Source organism: Sciurus carolinensis, chromosome 5 (genome assembly GCF_902686445.1).
Source record: "Sciurus carolinensis chromosome 5, mSciCar1.2, whole genome shotgun sequence".
NCBI lineage: Eukaryota > Metazoa > Chordata > Mammalia > Rodentia > Sciuridae > Sciurus > Sciurus carolinensis.
The window spans coordinates 23981554-24002393 of record NC_062217.1 but is presented as its reverse complement, the minus strand read 5'-3'; the positions used below and the strand labels follow the sequence as shown (position 1 = coordinate 24002393).

General features: G+C 35.0%; 1 protein-coding gene and 1 non-coding gene across 4 annotated transcripts in view; both read left to right on the top strand.

The window, feature by feature from the left end:
- Usp12 (ubiquitin specific peptidase 12) overlaps window positions 1-20840 on the top strand; it is an 81516-nt gene that overhangs the window by 41148 nt on the left and 19528 nt on the right. Inside the window, exons 1-2 of one of the 3 annotated variants that reach the window (XM_047553625.1) lie at window positions 13787-13923; window positions 18226-18308. The exons of 1 other annotated variant lie outside the window; for it this stretch is intronic. Coding sequence is in view for 1 of the 2 variants with exons in the window: in XM_047553624.1 (XP_047409580.1) it covers window positions 13710-13923 (214 nt within the window). In the remaining variant the exon portion in view is untranslated. Of the gene's footprint in view, window positions 1-13709; window positions 13924-18225; window positions 18309-20840 lie in introns of those variants that run through there. One more of the 3 variants, XM_047553624.1, reaches the window with a different exon arrangement.
- LOC124985987 (U6 spliceosomal RNA) lies at window positions 8245-8346 on the top strand. Its single transcript, XR_007108917.1, has one exon. It is a non-coding gene; the product is annotated as a U6 spliceosomal RNA (small nuclear RNA).

The following is a 20840-nucleotide window of genomic DNA, read 5'->3' as shown; positions in this document are numbered from 1 at the left end:
AGCAAAAGGAGAAAAATAAATCCCTATCCTTGTGGTGACAGTTCTAATTATGCATTATTAAAACTTTGGAAGAACTTTAGAATTTTTAACTCCGAATGTTGTCGGTTCTGAATCTTTGGAGACTACCACAGATCTGTGTTATATAATTGTTGTTCATTTATTTAATACTGTCATTTATCCTGTTAGGTGAATCCATGGAGAATATTTTTTAAAATGTATGTGTGTGCACAAACTGGTAACAGGTTATATTGAATAAATTGGTGTTTCATTGAATACTGGTATGTAATTAGGAGGTATGAGATGAATTTCTCTTGGAATTTGAGAAAAGCAGTTAAGGTGGTGTGTGTTTCTCCCTGGCTTTGGGAATCATCTGAGTGTGCTCTGTGTATAGTTTTTAAGGAAGAATCAGCAGTTCCTGTACTTGTTTGCCACTCCACAGAACAGGCTGCTTATCACTCTTCAGCTGTTTTTTTCCTAAAACTTCTTGTCATGTTCTAAATAAAATGCTTATACTGCTGCTTTTTTTTTTTTTTTTTTTTTTTTTTAATATATTGATTTCCTGCATGGTAGATATGAAAGTTTGCTCTCCTCTACCACCATCCCACCTAAAACTTACTCTCATCTTCTATGTGTCTATATAGTAATTTTTAGTTTATTCAATGTTCATCATTTTTATTATTATAAATATATTGTTCTCAGGTGAGCTGAGTTATACTATGATTATATATTCTTCCTTTGAATAACTTTGTCCATGTCCTTAATTTGTTTATTCTTCCCAAAGTCATCAACAGAACTAAAACATACAAACAAATAAACCCACCATCACCAAAAAGATCTCACTACCAATTTCCACTGAGCCCTGCCCATCAGGTAATTTCCCCATGCTCTGATGCCCTTGCTCTGGAGCCTTCTGTCCTGTTCCTGCTGGGTGGACTCCGCACATGCCTGGAAGTCCCCCCACCCCACCACACCACCCTTCACTCCAGATGTTCCCTGAACTTTTTCCTTTTTTTTTATTCAGATCCCCTGTCTTTTTGATTTTCTCTCTTGCTTTGTAGAACACATTATGAAGTCGCTTCTTTAGGAAGTGTGCATGGGAGATAAACTTTGATGTAATGTGTATTTGGTTATTGTTATGGCTAGGTATGGATTCCTTCAGAAGTTTTAAGGCATTATTCTTGCTTTTTGACTTCTTTTCTCACTGTCAAAAGGTCTGATATCATTCTAATTCTTGATGTCTTCTGAATGTGACTTTTTTGTTTTAAAACTTCTTGGGCCTTTTAGCATTTTCATTGTCTGTAATATTTTGTAGTTTGATGATGTGTCTGGGTCTTCCTCTCCCATTATTGTGTTGGGTATTTATGATCCCATTTAGACTAAAGACTCATTTTCTTCATTTCTAGAATATTTATGATCCTATTGTTTGGTTAAATTCCTCATTATCAGTATAATTCCTCTGGGCTTTCTAGTGTCCTGTTAGTTGCATGTTGAAACATTTAGACTTGATTTCTCTAATTGTCTTATTTTTCTCTGATGTTGATCATTTGCCCTTTTATTCTACATTTTAGATGAATTATTCTGCTTTCCCCCCCTAACTCTGTACTTTTTCTCAGAGTGTTAGTTATATTTTTTAATATTTTGTGGAGGTGATGTCCCATTATTTTTCTCTGGATATCATTGCTGAGATTATCTTATGTTTCCTGGGTTATTTCTGAGACCTGAGTGTTTCCCTGTTTGAGTTCTGTTTTGTTTGTTAAGTTTTCCCTAGGTTTTATTCATGTAGAAAAGTGCCATTTTGAGAAGCTGATTGGAGGTTTTGTGTATTAAGTTGGTGCTTGTCCATGGGTTTCACTCTAGGGTAACTTCCTAGTAAAAAGGCTTTAACAAAAAAATAGCTCCTGAGCTACCCTGTCCCCTTCCCTTTTCTAGTACTAGAGGCCATTTTTCTGAGACTTTCTTCCCTTCCTGTTGGGGGGATTTCTTCGCTATCTGCCTAGAGGTGGCTTAATTGTAGGTTTTATTTAATACTCTTTGCTGTTCAGTGTGTCTCTCTGCAGTCCTCGTCCTGGAGCTCAAAGGCTCTTGTTCAGCTTCTCCAGAGACTAAGCCTACAGTTGTCCTCTGCGTGGCTGATAGAAAGCTTCAAGGCTTGAGTGGACTGAGAGTCAGACTTGTGTTTTTAAGACACCCTCCATTCCCAGTTCCTGAGCCTTCAGGGATGACTACTTTCTCACTCCTCTCTCCCTTCCAGGCACTTGGGATTCATTCCCTCGCTATCTGCCTTCTGCTTTAAGTTTGCCAACCTCTATAGTCTGTAGTTGTTTTCTTTATTGCACTCTTTGAACTTTTGAGTTTTTACCTAATCTGTTCCTTTACTGTCATTTTACTGGGGTTTTACAGGGAGTAGAGTTAAATGCTATTTCTTGTGTTTATCAAGAAATCTGGGCTCTCCTTCTAATGTTTAAAATGTTCTTGCTTATAAATACTATGCTTATAAACAGAAATGTCTCATGATCAAAAGCCTCATTTAAATTCTGGGGATGGCAAAACCCCAGTTTTTCCAGGCTCTAATATTTCCCTATGACTAACCACTTTTATTAGATGTCAGACTCCAAAGCTAGTATGTGTCTTGAATTGTAGTAAACCTTCTAAAACTCCTGTTTGAAATTTAATTGCCATTTTAATAGTGTTGAGAGGTAGGACCTTAAGGAGGTGACTAAGAGCCTTCGTGATTGGATTATTGCCCTTACTTTGGGAGTGGGTTAGTTATTGTGGGAGTGGGCTAGTTGTATTCTGATAAAAGGGTAAGTTCTGCCTCTGTTCTCCCCCTGTCTCGTGTACTTGCTTGCCCTTTACTATGAGATGATGGAGCGTCTAGACCCTCACCAAATGCTGGCACCAAAATGCTTTTGGGCTTCCCAGACTCTAGAACTGAGAGTCAAATAAACTTCTTTTCTTTTTAAATTATCCAATGTGGCATTCAGTTATAGCAGCAGAAGATAGACTAAAGTAGTATCCCAAAAAAATTTTCCTTTAGAACAAGAAAACTTTATGTAACAAAGCCTATTTAATTTTCTCTCATATAAATATTTCAGTTTCTTCATTTTATGTCTAGCTATTTTTTATAGATAGCCTGAGAACAAGTAAAATAAATCCTAGAAAATATATAAAATGAGTTCTAAGGTGATACAATATTTTTCTGCTGTTTTTAATATAATATGATCTCAATATCACTGATGACTAGTAGTACTAATTTATTCTCATTAAATGGACATTCAGAAATACTAGTGCCAGTTATATAGCATAAGGGTTTCAAAGAAGGCATCCTTTTTATTACTCCCCATGAATCAACCTAAATCCAAAAGGTAGTGCTTGTGTTTCTCCTAGAAGCCAAGTAATAGTAAAATCAAGATAAGCCGAAGGGAATAAAGTAAGAGACCATCAGAGGAAACTTGGTTTTTCTTCCTCAGAGATTCATTTCATGAATAGAAATTTTTTTTAACAAAATATCATTACTGGTCTTTACATCTTGTTATTATACAAAATTCTGAGATCTCTAAGGGGACCATCTATTTAGATGAATGAGTGCCTTGAATATGCTCATAAATTAATTAGTGACCAGAGAAGATGTGAATGAATTGGTAGTATGATTAACTTTGATTTGTACTTTCAGGCTTATTTGCAATTGTGTTCTTTGCCTTTAACCATTTCTCTATAAGTCTTTATTTTTCAGCTCCTAAATTATCACTATTGATTCTTTTACCCTACCCCTTTTTTATTTGAAAGTTACCACACACTACTTAACTCAAGGTTATAACTTTTTTGTGGGAAGAGTGTCTTAGTTAAATTATAGGTTAACATTTTAAGTCATTTTAATTCTGTCCCTTTACCTGTCTTCCAAATGGCATTGTAAACAGTACCTGTATGTAGGTGCTTTAAGAAATTTTGTGGTTGATCTTTTCTAACAATTGGATTTTGTTAAAGTGAAGAATATGTGTGTGTGTGTGTGTGTGTGTGTATGCGTGTGTACGTACACACACACACATATATATTTTCATCAGTCTGTTAATAGCTAGTTGTACATTTCCAGTCTTGATTGCTTTTACACAAAGTGTATACAGAAAGAGATGGCATTAAATCTGCCTGATTAGATCCAATTTTTTAGCCCATGAGTGGTATGATCACTCAAAAGCACTTGCCCTTGGGAACTTTGGGAGCATATACATGGGCAGTTTTATTTTGTTTGGTTTTTAGTGGAGAGAAGAAAAGATATCTATAGTTTAATTGACTAATAAAATTAGAGTGTTACTGTGAGCATTGTTAATGAAAACCTGTTCTCCATTAGTTTCAATCACATATTTTTTTCTTAGAATATTTTCACAGATAATAACTTTTATGACAGCTAATTATTTTTTCTCCAGCTAATTCTTAATAATTGGTAATTCCTATGTCTATCACTAAAATTTATGTCGCATATAGAGTGGGGTTTTCTATTGGTTTATCTAATTTTTTTTTTGGTACTGGGGATTGAACTCAGGGGTGCTTAACCACTGAGTCGCATCCCTAGCCCTTTCCCCCTACCCCCTGCTATTTTAAAAATACTTTATTGAGACAGGGTCTTGCTGAGTTCTTTCTTAGAGCCTCATTGAGTTGCTGAGGATGGCTTTGAACTTGTGATTCTCTTAGCCTCCTGAACTGCTGGGATTACAGGCGTGCACCGCTGCTTATCTGTTTTCTATTGGTATATGTAAATACGCATTAATATTTCTAATATTATTGGAAGTCAGAGAAGAGAAAGAGTTTGGCTTGAAACCTTTGGATAGGCAAGGGGACCTTTTGGGATGTGATATATCTTATATACCAGTTGTTTATATAGTCCGCTAAAGTTTTTGAAAACATTGCTTTAGTCTGTAAGTCAGATTGCTTCCTTGTAGCTGGTTAGTACTTGTAGACATGCTGGATGATATTTTGGTCAAGAATGGACAGCATATAGATCAAGGGTGGATGTTATTTATGAAGTTGGTCCCAGAGATTATAATGCAGCTAAAACATTCTATTGCCTAGCTATCTATATCTGTGACATAATGCAGTACATTGCTTACTCATCCATGGTGATGCTCATTTTAACAGACCTATTGGCTACACTGCTAATAGCATAAAAATGTAGCACAGTATGTAGAAAATATAATACTTGATATTAAAAATATATTGACCATTACTGGTTTATGTAGTTGCCATATACTAGTACACTTTTAGTCATAGTTTTAGAATGTAATCCTACTTAAACAAAAAGTTTACAGTAAAACAACATGCTGGGTTATGTTGGCAATCATCTCATACATCTTGTTTACTTTGTCTCTTGATGGAATCGAGACCACATCAAACAATTGACCTATACCATCAAGGTTTATGTAAGTACGCTCTATGGCTTGCATAATGACAGAACTACCTGGCAGTGCACTTTGTAGAATGTAACCTCTGTGTTAAGCAGCACATGACTGTATTTTAGTATAGTTGATAGAGTGATTTAAATTTTTTAAACCCTTCTTTCATTGTTTTGCTGTATAGTTCTTTATTATAATTTTATCATCCAGGTAGGCCCCAACATACACATAGGTTGGACTCAGTAAATTGATTTGTGAAGCTTCTGTGGAATGACCTCCTCCCCACCAGAGAATATTATAAAATGATCATTTTCTTCCTTACCATGTTATAAAAATCCATTTAACTTGAATTCCTCCTAGTCATTAGTTGGAGAAGGGTCCATTATGGTGGAGAAAGAGGAATAAAATCAAGTTTTCTTTCTATTTGTGGTTATAAAGTTGATGAAGGAAATATCTTTTAATTTTTTTTTTTTTTGCATTGATTTAATTCTCATGTAGTTTCTTCCACTTCATAGTCACAGCGTACTTAAGATTTAGGTTGTCAGGACTGGGATATCTACAACTCAGTCGGTAGAGTGCTTGCCTAGTATGCACAAGGCCCTCGGTTCAATTCCCAGCACCACAAAAAAAAAAAAAAAAAAAAAAAAATTAAAAAGAGAGAGAGAGATATCACAGAGAATATCTATATCAAACCTGATGATGGATTTCTGGTCCAGGTATCCTGACTAGATTGATTCAAGTGTTGCATCCTGTTGCAGGGTCTGTGAAAGGACTTGTGATCACAAATTTGCATGGAGAAGTCAGTTTCCACAAGAAAGCATGGGGCAGTGGAATATGAGTGTGGGGTTAGGTGTTGTTTGTGAGTATATGGAAAACCTAATTTTGGATCAGCTGTCCAAGTCTGGTCCACTCAGGTGAATTGAGAATGGTGGGTTGGGGTACAGTTTGGGGACAGTGGAAGAAGCTGTGCTTCTTCAAAAGTGGTTCCTATAATATTTTTTAAAGGTCGTACTGTTAACATAATGATGTTTAAATTGGTCGTCTCCAAGTACAGTGTGTAAGATGATCCATTGGGTGCCGGAAGAAAGTTTTTAAATTTCTAATGTTTGTTTGCATGTTTTCATCTAAAAATGATGACTTAAGTGTTACTAATCAAGCCACTGTTTTAAAATCTAAAACCCATGGTTTACAAACAGTCTCAATTTGATTACTCTCACTTACTTTTCAATAACTTTTAGTGGAAATAAATTTTTTATAATAAACTTAAGATAAAACTTTAAATGCTCACTTTATATCTTAATTTTTAAACATATAATGTACATAAATATTTTATAAATAAATATTATTAGGGATGTGAGCTCAAATATTTCTGGTGGAGATGTGAAAAAAATTTGTGGTGATGTAATTTTTAAGGTTTGGAGAAAGCAGTTTGAAACAGGATGAGATTGTATTCACTCATGAATTGAAAAAACAGTGATCAGGAGCTGGGGATGTAGCTTAGTGGTGTAGCACATGCTTATTGGCATATCCGAGACTCTGGGTTCAACCCCCAGTCACTCCCCCCACCTTAAAAAAAAGAAAAGGAAGAAAAACGAATGACCAGAACTTGAGAAGGGTGGCAGCTTTTACAATTTGCTTCCTCTGATTTTAAACTTGGTTTTATGTTTGATCTTCAAATCAGCTGAGATAATAAAGGGTAGGTTTCACTTCTAAAGCTATGTCTTATTTAGAAACGACTACAAAGAAAAGCATTCTAGACCTTTTGCACAAAAACTATACATTTGAAGATAGATTTTTAGGTTTTAGGAACTTGAATGAAAATTAATAATAAAAATCAAGGCAATTAAAATAAGTTTCAAAATTATTAAAATGAATGAGTTACCTGATTCTAGAGATATAGTAGTTCCATCCTTTTTCTTTAATGGGATTGGTTAAAGTAAGTAAAAGAAGACTACAATAGTGGACCTCGGGAAATTGGTTATAATATTGCTTAATAGAAGATGAACAGGTCATGTGGACAGAAGTACAAGACTGACTTCATTCGTCTGTATAAAATATAGGTTCCTTTTAATTTCTTGGCTTATCCCATTGCTGCTTGTATTTTGTAGGTAGATCATACTTCATTATAATATTTCTGATATAACTTTGAGTTGATATCTTTCATTTTTATCTGCCTATTCTGGAAGTTGTTAGATTTCCCTATTCCCTTTTCTTTAATAAAGATGTCCAAATTATGGAAAGCATCTTTTCTTCAAAGACAGAACCAGAGTTTGTTGGTCATTACATTCCTTAGGCTGTAATATAACTTTTACACTTTTCAGATGAATTTATACTGTAAAATGGTAACATAATTTTTGTAAGTATAGATTCCACTGTGGTTACACTTAACCACTGGGTAGGCTTTGTTGAAGTATATCCAGAGTTACATTTAGGATCACCAGTATCAGTAAGTCAGGATCACACACTTCTTTTAGCTTTTCTCTAGAAACGCTTTACAGCGTCTCTCTGAAATCAGTACTTGGTTCTGACTAGCAATGTGAATGTGAAATCACACATTCTCATTGGGTCTCATCCGTATCTGGAGGATTCATGATCTCCCATGTGACTTCAAAAGTCATATGAGATTCTGCTAGTACTTTACAACTTACTGGGGTAGAGAAGTCTTTATTTGTTTAATCTGTGCGGAAGAAAACATGTTCAGGACATTGGATATAGCAGGATTTTGAGCTCTTTTCCCCATGGAATTATTGGCTATGTCTAGTTTCCATCTTCTCTGAGAGTTTACACTAGTTATAACTTGTATTGCTATGAATTTGACACATGATGATACAGTTTACCTCAAAGATTAAACACTCGTTGCTTGCTTTGACAGCACACATCCTAAAATTGGATGATACAGAGAAAAGTAGCGTGTCCCCTGTGCAAGGATGATGTGCAAATTTGTGAAATGTTCCTTATTTATTTATTTATTTACAATTTTTATTTATATTAGCTTTTTTTTGACAATGATAAATCTTTTTAAAAAAATTCTTTTCATACATCTGTATAGGGTAATAATGTCTATCTCACAATCCACCCCACCCTTCCCCTCACTTCCCTCTGCACAATCCAAAGTTTCTTCATTCTTCCCTACTCACCCTCCACTATGGATCAGCATCCACTTATCAGAGAAAACATTCAGCCTTTGGGTTTTGGGGATTGGCTTATTTCATATGGCGTGATACTCTCCAGTTTCATCCATTTACCTGCAAATGCCATAATTTCATTCTTTAAGGCTGAGTAATATTCCATTGTGTATATATGCCATGTTTTCTTTATCCATTCATCTGTTGAAGGGCATCTAAGTTGGTTCCACAATCTAGCTATTGTGAACTGAGCTGCTATAAACATTGATGTGGCTGTGTCACTGTAGTATGCTGCTTTTAAGTCCTTTGGGTATAAACGTAGGCGTGGGATGGTTGGGTCAAATGGTGGTTCCCTTCCAAGTTTTCTTAGGAATCTCCATACTGCTTTCCAAAGTGGTTTCACCAATCTGCAGTACCACCAACAATGTATGAGTGTACCTTTTTTCCTACATCCTCACCAACAAAGTGTTCCATATTTTAAAAGCAAAAACACTTGACCTGACTTTTTAAAAACAAGAGGAAGGTGGCAAGTAAAGTGAATCCCCATATAAACCTGTCAGTTTAGGTTTAACCGTGACCAATATTTGGCTAACTAATTTCTTTATCCTCTTCCAGTTATATTCCCCAAACCTTCAAGAAAAGTCATCCTAGTCATGTTTGTCATTTTGACCATAAAGTTTTTAACTGTGCTTTTCCAACTGATAGGGATGTTTTAAAATTATGACCCTCTCATTCTCACACAAATAAAATTAATAGTTTTTTAAGATCGTCCAGTTACTAGTACATATTCAAATGTCTTCTCTTGTCTTCAGGTACCTTTTTTTCCTTTTGGTACCGATAGTTAAACGCAGGGGTGTTTAACACTGAGCCATATAGCCATGTCCTCAGCTCTTTTTATTTTTATTTTGAGACAGGGTTCAGGTGACTTTATAGTTGATTTGCTCAGGTCGGAATCTGGGTAAATTTTTTTTTTTTTAATATGGACTCTATACCTCTGTATTATTTATTTATTTATTTATTTAATTGTATTATATTGTATTTTTGCGGTACTGGGGATTGAACCCAGGGCCTTGTGCTTGCGAGGCAAGCGCTCTACCAACTGAGCTACATCCCTAACCCCTACTCACTTATTTTTATGTTGTGCTGATCAAACCCAGTGCCTCATGTGCTAGGCAAGCGCTTTACCCCACTGAGCTGCAACCCCAGCCCCAGGATCTGGATAAATTCTGGGTGTTACTGTCGTGATTTGAGTTTGATGCTTCTTGAGTTCTTCCCAGCCTGTTTTGTTTTTCATAATTGATTTGTGCAGAAACCTGATCATTTGTCCTGGAACTATCCCACATTTTAAACTTGACCTATTCCTTTTTCGTGATATTGTTTAGCTAGCTTGTTTCTCCATCATCTGAATTTAACTGCTAATTTATAAGATATTCAGAGACTTGGTTTAAGTTTAGTGGTTTTGTTTTTTAAAGTAAAGAGTATTTCATAGGAGGTGAGGTTTATTACAAGGTACAATAAAGTATTCATTCACTTCCATTTATTGCTGAAATGCATTGGGGTTTGAGGACTGATCCCTCTGTTTTAAGGATCCCCATCCACCTTTAGCCTAATACTTTTAGTTAGCATGTGTTGACATTTGTTGCCTACTCTATTTTTTACAACCATTTCTTCTCATTTTATTTGCTGGAATAATCCTATAAATGAAAGTTTCTTTCATTAATTATTTAGTGCCCCTGAAATGTGGTTCTTATAAAAAAGGCAAAGTAAAACTTGAATGTTTTGCTTCCATATGTTAGTTTGTAGCCTCTAATAGATACTAATGAGGGTCTCTTCCCTTTTTCTTTATAATGGCATTTTAAATTCCTGGGTCCATTGCAGTAATTTCTTTTGAATGAAAGTTGATTCGTATATCCATACAAAAAGTTCCCCGGCTAATCCCGTACATTGTGCATTTCTCGTCTTAGACCTTATACCAGTCAGCAATACCTCCGAGGCATTCTGGTTCCTTTAAGTGAGAAAAAGGTATTCAGAGACTACAATCTGGGTGAAGGGGAACTCACTGCTGCCCTGCCTGCCCTTCCATTGCACAGAGTTTGAAAGCACACATGCACATTACATACATATTCTTGCATTCGTGCAGATATACACAAGTACATAGAGATATACACATGCATGCATGAGTTTATCCAGGTATTTAGAACTTAAATTTACAGGGCTTTCACTTCTCTGATTATTATTATAGGATCTTTTTTCTTTTACATTAGAATGTTTGGTTCCTAAGGGTATAAACATAATTCCTTGCTTACTTTATATGTATTGTAATTTCCAAGTAACAGTATCAATAGGTTTCTTTGTGGTTCATTTTATTCTTAGTATTTCACTAGGCCTATGTGGTAAATAGTCTTTTAAAAGTCATTAAAATACTCAGTTTATAATTAATAACTATAATAACAATGGGAATTTAAAAAGAAAAAAGTCGCCTAGATTCTTAATTCTTTTCTCTGTGTAGTTCTACTGCCAATTTGATATTTCTTTTGGTTTCATTTTTTACTGCTTGTTTCCAATTTTAAGATCCCTTCCCATAATACACACACACTTTTTTTGTACAGGAGATTGAACTGAGCCAGGGTGCTCAACCACTGAGCCAGGTCTTGCTAAGTTTTAGGGTCTCACTAAGTTGCTGAGGCTGACTTTGAACTTGCAGTCCTCCTGCCTCAGCTGCTGGGATTACAGGTGTGTGCCACTTCGTGGGGCCTTCTCTTTTCTTTCCAATATGGTTTCTTTCTTTCTTAAAAATAGGGGCACCTAGTAAACATTTTATACATAAACATGCTAAGCAAGCACTCTGCCACTGAGCTGTATCCCTAGCCCATTATCTAGTTACTTAAACTTTATATGTGATCTCACCCTGTAGAAATTATTTGATAATTATTTTTGTTCCATTTTATAGTTTTATAGTGTTCCCCAAATCCTCATTAATGACTGGTGATTGTTTTATTAACTGATTTTTGGAGCCAATGTCTTCTTTTTTATTTTATTTTTTAATAAAATAATACGTGGTATTAAATTTTTTCATTATCTTTTTTTGACAATGATAAATATTTAAAAAATTTTTTTCATACAGCTATATAGGGTAATAATGTCTGTCTCATTCTACTGTCCTTTCCATACCTACCGCCCCACCCCTCCCCTCACTTCCCTTGGCACAATCCAAAGTTCCTTCATTCTTCCCTACCCACCCCTCACTATGGATCAGCATCCACTTGTCAGAGAAAACATACAGCTTTTGGTTTTTGGAGATTGGCTTATTTCACATAGCATGATACTCTCCAGTTCCATCCATTTACCTGCAGATGCCATAATTTCATTCTTTGAGGCTGAGTAATATTCCAGTTTATATGTACCACATTTTCTTTATCCATTCATCTGTTGAAGGACATCTAGGTTAGTTTCATATTTTAGCTATTATGAATTGAGCTGCTATAAACATTGATATGGCTGTGTGACTGTAGTATGCTGCTTTTAAGTCCTTTGGGTATAAACCAAGGAGTGGGATAGCTGAGTGAAATGGTAACTCCCTTCCAGGATTTCTTAGGAATCTCCATTCTGCTTTGCAAAGTAGTTGCACAAATCTGCAGTCCCACCAACAATGTACGACTACCTTTTTCCCTACATTCTCGCCAACACTTCTTAATGTTTATTATATTCTCGATAATTGCCATTCTGACTGGAATGAGATGTAATCTTAGACCAGTTTTGATTTGCGTTTCTCTAATTACTAGAGATGATGAACATATTTTCATGTTTGTTGATCGATCAGGTTTCTTCTATGAAGTGTCTGTTCAGTTCCTTAGAACATTTATTGATTTGGGTTATTTGTTTTTTTGGTGTTAAGTTTTTTGAGTTCTTTATATATCCTGGAGATTAGTGCTCTGAGGTGCTTGTGGTAAAGATTTTTTTTTCCCCATTCTGTAGGCTCTCTCTTCATGTTATTGATTGTTTCCTTTGCTGAGAAGAAGCTTTTTAGTTTGACTCCATCCCATTTATTGATTCTTAATTTTACTTCTTCCACTTTAGGAGTCTTGTTAAGGAAGTCACAGGTCCTAAGCCGACATGAAGATTTGGGCCTACTTTTTCTTGTATTAGGCGCAGAGTGTCTGTTCTAGTGCCTAAGTCTTTGATTCACTATGAGTTGATTTTTGTGCAGGGTGAGAGAGAGGGGTTTAATTTCATTTCGTTATATATGGATTTCCAGTTTTATCAGCACCATTTGTTGAATAGGTTATCTTTTCTCCAATGTATTTTTTTGGCTTCTTTGTCTAGTATGAGATTACCATATTTATGTGGGTTTGTCTCGTGTGTCCTCTATTCTGCACCATTGTTCTCTACATGTCTACTTTGGTGCCAATACCATGCCTTTTTTGTTACTATGCTGTGTAGTAGAGACCAGTGTCTCTTAATAGGAAATGAAAAATAAGAGTAATAAATACTTATCAAACTATGTCATTTACTTTGTAAGGTAGGGTTGGTTATCCCTCCCCCCATTTTTAAAGAGGAGGACATTGAAGTTCAGTAAGATGTAGAGACACATCCCAAGTCACATAGCCACTAAGATAGTTCCATAGTTCAGGCTTTAACTGATGCTAATAAATCAAGAGTATTTCAGTGGTTGTTAGATTGCCACTTGATGACTTTTCAACATTTCAAGGGATCTTGTTAATTTTTAGTTTTTGTTTTTACTTATGTGTTTGTTTATTTTGGTTATACCTTAGAACCTAGTAGAAAATCTTATTTTTGTGGTGTTCTTAAAGAATTTTTGTGAGTTATATTTAAAAATGCATAATATATAAAATATTTAGTATGCCATTATAACAATGGGAATTTAAGAAAAAAAAAAGTCCTATGTCCTAACCAGTCTCTTTGTTCATTACTATATAGTTCTTTAAATCAGTTTAAATCATAAAGTCCAAGTTTATTGCATATATTTAATTTCACTTCTAACCTGAAACTGATGCCTAAAGCATCTACTTAATGTTAAAAGGGCTAATTTGCCGAATAATTATTTCTATGCTTTCAGATATTTTTTTATGTGGACCCTAAGTTCCCCATTTTCTCCTTCTGTTCTAACTAATCATAGAAAAATTCTTTCTTTTGAAATGCATTGCCCCAAACTTAACAATTTTTTTTTTCCTTGTTCTAGTTTGGGAATACCTGCTACTGCAATTCAGTTCTTCAAGCACTTTATTTTTGTCGTCCATTTCGGGAAAAAGTTCTAGCATACAAGAGTCAGCCTAGGAAGAAGGAGAACCTTCTTACGTGCTTAGCAGATCTCTTCCATAGCATAGCCACTCAGAAGAAAAAGGTTGGAGTAATTCCTCCGAAGAAGTTCATAACAAGATTACGGAAAGAAAATGGTAATTCTTTACTTCCCTACGTATTGCTTACATAGCAGGAAGGCTAAATATAGCATACTATAACATAACCCAAGCTTTATTGAGCATCGTCTTTATGCCTGATAATATATTACCATTGAGGAGGCAGAGGTGACATCCTGTCTTTAAGGAAGTAGTGCTTGAGTGGATGAAATAATTTTACAGTAATTAATATGAGGTGTGCTTGGTGTTTGAAAGTGTTATACAAAGATAAAATTTCATATGTCAGGAAATGAGAAGTCATACTTTCTCTTTTCTGCCTACTTGACTTTTCTATTGAGAATGAACATTTTTTTCCAGTAGGATTGTGATTTGTTGTATGCATGGGACTTTCATATTGTTAACTCATGTGATCCATTCAGTAATTTTAGTACATTATTTTCCCACTGCGATCATGGGAGGAAAACACAAGCTAAAAACCTGCCAAAAGTTACACCCCAGGGAAAGGAGGAGAGAGAATAAGAACTGAGAACTTCTGGCTTAGGGTTAAGTTTTAATCCCTCCTCACTTTTGAAAACATTTACTGAGTGAGCCCTATCTCTCTTTAATTTTTACAAGCCTTTAAGTTAGACATTATTTTCCATGAGGTATTTTTTATTTTGAGATTGTAGCAATTTTTATTTGCTTAATCCTGCTTATTTGCATTTTTGCAAATATTAAGCATTTGTATTTTTTATTAGTTCTTTTTTGTTATATATGACAGTAGAATCTATTTTAATTTATTTATACAAGCATGAAATACATTGTATTCTAGTTAGAATCTCATTCTTCCATATGTACACACCATGGTGAGATCCACTGTGTTATATCCATGAGTTTTAACTAAGGTTCAGAGAAGTGAACCAGTTTGTCCTAGGTCATACAGTTAGTAAGTGACATAGCTGGTTTTCACCTTTTTCTCCCTGATACCTAATAAGTCTAGCATTCTATCTCAAGGTATGTTACCTCAAAAATCCAAAAGGAATTTAGGCAATTTGGAATTCTGGATTTTGTTTGATATAGGTATTTCAGTCACGTAGATATATTTTTAGTTTGAATTGTTAGGTATCATGTGGAAAGATGTTCACAGAAGTATGATCTGAGATGTGTTTAAGATTGGTTATTAAACACATCGAGATATAATTTTGCCCTTAAATTAATCAGTTATACTGTTCATTATCATGTGGATTGAGATAAGCCTGGATCATATCTGGTGCCATGAAATATACGACCCTGAAAGATGATATGTCTAAGGGCTATTATTCTTTATTCTGATACACATATTAAAGATTTGTTCACCCCCCCCCCACAATATATTACAATTGATTATTGTTCATAAAACCACATTTTCCTCCTAATGAAGGGTAAACATGTTTATTTTCTTAGATTACAGATCTATAGTAGTATCTTGTTTTTAAGAAAGCCAAGTGCAACCTTTTTGAATGTGATTGAGCAATTCCAGTCCTAGTCTTTTTGTCTATATTTGTATGAGGTATGAATCTTTAAAGAATTTATTCTGAAAATTAATGTGCATATAAGTTGAACTTGACATTTCTTCTTGGTGTTAGTAATTTAGAAATGTTCAGTATCACAAGTATGTAACTTACACATAGTACATGTTATTTTCCTTTTCATTTAATAGTAAGTACATTTTTCTAGCCCATACTTACTTTTTAAATGTACAGTGATTTTGTTTTTTCTTTTCCTTTTTTTAAAGTTAGACTCATACTGAACACAGAGTTCAAGTTACTATGTCATGTGTGTGTCTGTGTTGGGTATTGAAACCAGAATCTTGCCAGTGCTAGACAAGTATTCTGACACGGACCTACATACCCAGCCCCTCAAGTTACTGTTTTGAATTCTGTGCAGTTATACACTTAGGACTTTACATTTGCTTGTCAAAAATGTTTTTATAGTATTTATTATATTTTTAAATTTTTTATTGTCAGGACCTCCCACCCCCAGTCCCCTTCCTCTATTCTACTGATCTCCCTTCTATTTTCATAATATTCCTTCCCTTGCCCTCTTTTTTCCCCTTTATTCTCCCTCTAGCTTCCACATATGAGAAAAAAACATACAACTCTTGACTTTCGGAGTCTTAACTTCTTTTGTCTTCTTTATGACTGAATAAATTTCATTGTGTATATATGCTGCGTTTTCTTTATTCATCTGTTGACAGACAATCTAGGCTGGTTCTGTACCTTGGCTATTTTGAATTGTGCTGCTATAAACATGGGTATGCATGTATTGCTGTAATATGCTGACTCTAATTCTTCAGGATAAATATTGAGGAGTGGTATAGCTGGGGCATATGGTAGTTCCATTCTTAGTCTTTGAGGAACTTCAGTACTGCTTTGCAAATGGTTGTACTAAATTACAATCTTACCAACAGTAAGCATTCCTTATTCCTCAGTTTATTGTTTTCTAATAGTTGAATATTTTTTTCAGAAATGTTTTTTGTATTTACCCAGAGTAAACTGATGATACAATAGACTGCTTATATTTTTTGAGTGAAACTGATTCCAGAATGAATATTTATTTATTTCAAGCTCATCTGCTCATGAGTGTTTTTTTTCCTTAATTTCAGAAATAATATTTAATAGAAAAGTATTTTTGTTACTATATGTTGCTAGCATTTATAAATATGTTTTGAAATATATTAATACATTTTGAACTTGAACTTTTCCCTGAAGTCGTATAGAGAAGTGCATATAAATCAAAGAGGTTTTAATATATATTTTAGTGTTTACACTAGAAGACTATTGGATGGTTCTTCTTAAATCAGTTTCCTTCCATAACTGTGTTTAAAAACAAAAAAACATATCCTTTGGAAACTGTAATTTCTATTCATTAATGAATTTTTGTTTTAAAATTTCTAGCTCAACATAAGAAACTATTGAACAGCATTCTTCCATTCTGTATGACACTACTAGCTTACTACTATCTTAGATGATGGAATGGTACTAGTTGATTGTTTGTATTGATTTATTATTACATATCCATTTTCTGTTGTGTGCCAGGCACTGTCTGTACATTGGAGGTGCAGAAATAAGCTATCAGGGGCTGACCATCTAATGTGGGGGACAATCAACAGTAATGCCATATAGTGTGTCATTGCTAGGAAGAAAAATAAAGCAGGGAAAGGGTGTGGAGAAGGAGGGAGTGGTCAGTATAGATGTGGATGGTTGTGAAAGTTGTCATCTCTGATGGAGTGACATTGGAGATTTGAAGTGAGAACAAAAGCTATTTGAAGATCTAAAGTAAAACTGTGACATGTAGATAGAACAGAAAGTGTAGTAAAGGATGGCCCGAAAGTTAGCATGGTGTGAATAGAGTAGGATGAAGATGTAATTAGAGAGAAGCGCAGAGGCCTAGAGTTTGGGTTTTATTTTGAAAGACATGGAAGCTATTAAAGGGTTCAGAACAGGTGAGTGACATGTCCTGATTTGCATTAGAAGATCCCTCCGGATGGGAATGGGTGGGGATGGGCAGTGTGAGAACTGAGGCAGGGAGACCAGCCAGAGGCTACCACAGAATTCTAAGTAAGAATCAAAGTCATCTGTTTAAAGCACTTCCTATAGGCTTTGCTGTTATTTTGGAAGAAAGAAAACACAGGTGGTGATCTAATTGTGTTAGCTAGAGTTGACTGCCAGCTAGACATTTAATGTAGAATTATTTAAAATGGGCTTGAGAATCATATCAGTTGGCATCTATAGCTGTGTGCTCCTACACACTGATTTTTTTGGACAATATGTATAGTTCAAATTATTGTTTTGGGTCAGATCTACTTTTCCCATGTCATCTTAACTGTCAGCCCCTATTTTTCATTCATTCATTCCTTCAAAAATTGTCAAGCACATCTTAATACATGGCAAGTACTCTTTTAAGTGCTATTCACCAGCGCATGAGATAAAAATGATTCTAGTTCTTAAGGAGCCTGCCCATATGTGTCTCAGGAGCTGTGGAGAGATGCAGATCATATGTATTACATCACACACACAGACGTGTGTCTTGGTCTTCCTCAAATGAGGAAATATTAGTCATTTACAAATAACACCTGTTAAATAGATTTGAGTGAGTAAATTCTTGTATTTGTTTCAGTTAGTTCTTTTCCCCAAAGAACATAAAAGGTATTGTGTAATAAAAGCTATAGTTATTTCAGAATTATGGAAAAACATAATCTCTTTTTAAGCAGTGACTTAATTTTTTTTATTCTTTTACATTAATGTTGGAACTGTATCAGAATTATAATGGTTTATAATCATACATTTATTTAATAATGAAATTGTCTGTCTCTCTCACTAGACTGTCAGTTCCATGATGGAGGGAACCCATTTGTTTTTGCTCACCATTGTTTTCTCAGCATATAATCCAGTTCCTGGCACATAGTAGGTGCTTACTAAATACTTGTTGAATGAGTGAATGAATGAATGAATTCGTTTAATTTACCAAAGCAATTTTAAAGTCCATCTTTCCCATTATGCTCCTTAGAGTAGAGAGCCAACCATAAGAAAAAAATTAAACATAATTTTTATGTTTATAACATAAACATAAATTATGTTTATAATAAGGATTGTTATTACAAAGTCATCATATTGATGTTTTGATATTTATGTTGTTCTGGTTGATATTTGTAAAGCTATCATACCTGCTTTCATGCATTGCCATATTCTATTATACTGACTATGTTTACATAAAAGGACTGTAAATTACTTCGGAATTACTTCAATAAAAGTTTAAAGAGAATTTTCTGATTTACTTTGCATCTCATTTCCAGAGATTTCAAGTAAGCTGAGGTATTTCTGTGGATATGAAGTCATTGTTCTATGGTAAAGGAACCCCCCCATCCACCCCCACCACACCAGGATAAACCCCCCCAAAATTTGTACTTTTTTGCTATATCCCCCCAAAGGGCATGAAGATCATACATGTATACATGTTTGCTAAAATAATTTTTAACAGAAAAATTAGACTGTTTTAGATTTTGACATTGAGCTAGTATGTTATTATCCAGTATAGTGATTTAATCATCACCAATTCAAACTAGGGGCCCCAGCAGTGCTTTTATAAAGTCTTTTACTAGTCCTCCCCTATTATGCATCTCTTTGAATTCTTCTATGACTTCCAGTTTATTTCTACTTTTCTTAAATTCTTTATCAACTCTACTCTAGCATGATTACCCTCTGGTCCTTATGTTAATGAGTGAAAGAAAGGTGAAGTTGCTTGATTTTTAAGGGGATTGAGTGCATTTAAGGAAGCTGCCTTAAGTTTAGGGTGTCAGGGTTACCTTAAATTAGGCCATCAGTAGGTGGGTGGGTGTGTTGGCAGATGGCCTCAAAAAGGTGGTCAAGGGTCACTGTATGGCCAGATCTTGTATGCAGTTTTCAATTGATTGCAAATTTTGATATGTAAACGAAAGTGTAGTAATTTTGAAATGGTAGCAGAGAGCTAAAAAGGTTCAGGAGAGTTAGTTTAGAACAGAATGTGGTCCCTAGAAGCAGCAGAAAGTGTTGGGAATGAAGAAAATCCTAAGGGTGAGGAAGAAAATAAGGTGTAATAAGTAAATTAGTATAGTAGTGGATAGGAGATTGAGATTGAGGATTGATATATTAATTTCAGGGAGGGAGAATTATTGCATTGAGAGGCAAGGCTAAAGATGATTGACTTCTGTTGTTTTTTGAACTTCGGTCTAGACCTTTTTGTGGTGGAACCATTTGAGAGTTCTAAGCCTTCAGATTGACTTCAGACAGGTAGAATGCACCACCAAGAATGTTTGCAGAGTTAACAGGCTGCCTCACTATGTTGGGGTAGTAGCTGCGGTGGCTTCTGCTGTGAGCAGGTATTGGAGAATGGTGGCACAGCGCTTTGGCTCTACTATCCATCATGGACAAAAACCAGTGGACACATAGTATACCAGGTTCAAGATCAAATAGATATTAAGTCCACATTGACTGAATGCATAGGATAAATGTAACATAGGGAATTTGTTTAAGGCTAGTGGAATCCCTCAGGCTAAACTGTAGCAGGGAAATTAAGCGTGACTCCAATTATATTGTTATTGTGTTTGAGATCCAAATTTGTGGCATGAATTCAGGTATGTGAAAACAATGAAATAATAATCATGGAAAGGTATATGTGGATTTTACTATACAATGTAAGAGATGTTAGGGAAAAGTCTTTGTTAGGAAGACTTAAGAGTCCATGAATCATACTTTTCTACTTTCACAGCGAAACTAAATGAAAGGAACCTTTGTTAGTGGATTGAGTAAGGGGACCTGACTTAAACCAGATAGATCATAAAATAAATGGTACAGACTAGAAAGATGTGAGAATGGTTTTTAAAAATTCAGAGGGCTTAGGAAGTAACTGGATGTGAAGAATGTGTAACAGGCAGTGATGTTGAGCAGGAAAGTGGGCATTTTGTATGTAAAGTCTTCGTTTATTGTTGCATATACAAATAATAGACACGTACCTTGTTCTAGTAAAATCTCTGTACAGCAAAACAGAAGTTCCGGTGGATGCTCTGCCCCCTTTCCCAACCCCTCAATCTCCTCTTCCTTAGAAATGACTTGATCCTGCAGGCTGGGGTTGTTGCTCAGTAGTAGAGTGCTTGCCTAGCACATGTGAGGCACTGGGTTTGATCCTCAGCACCACATAAAAATAAGTGAATAAAATAAACTAAAAATATTTAAAGAGAGAGAGAGAGAAAGAGAAAGAGAGAAAGAAATAACTCAGTCCTGAACTGGGAATGTAGCTCAGTTGAAAAGTGCTTGCCTAACATATGGGAAGCCCTGGGTATCACCAAAAAAAAAAAAAGAAAGAAAGAAAGAAAGAAAAAAATTTGATCCCAACAAATATTTTTTTTATGCATTAAAAAAACTCCAAATAGTCATAGTTACATTTTGTGAAGTCCTTTGGTC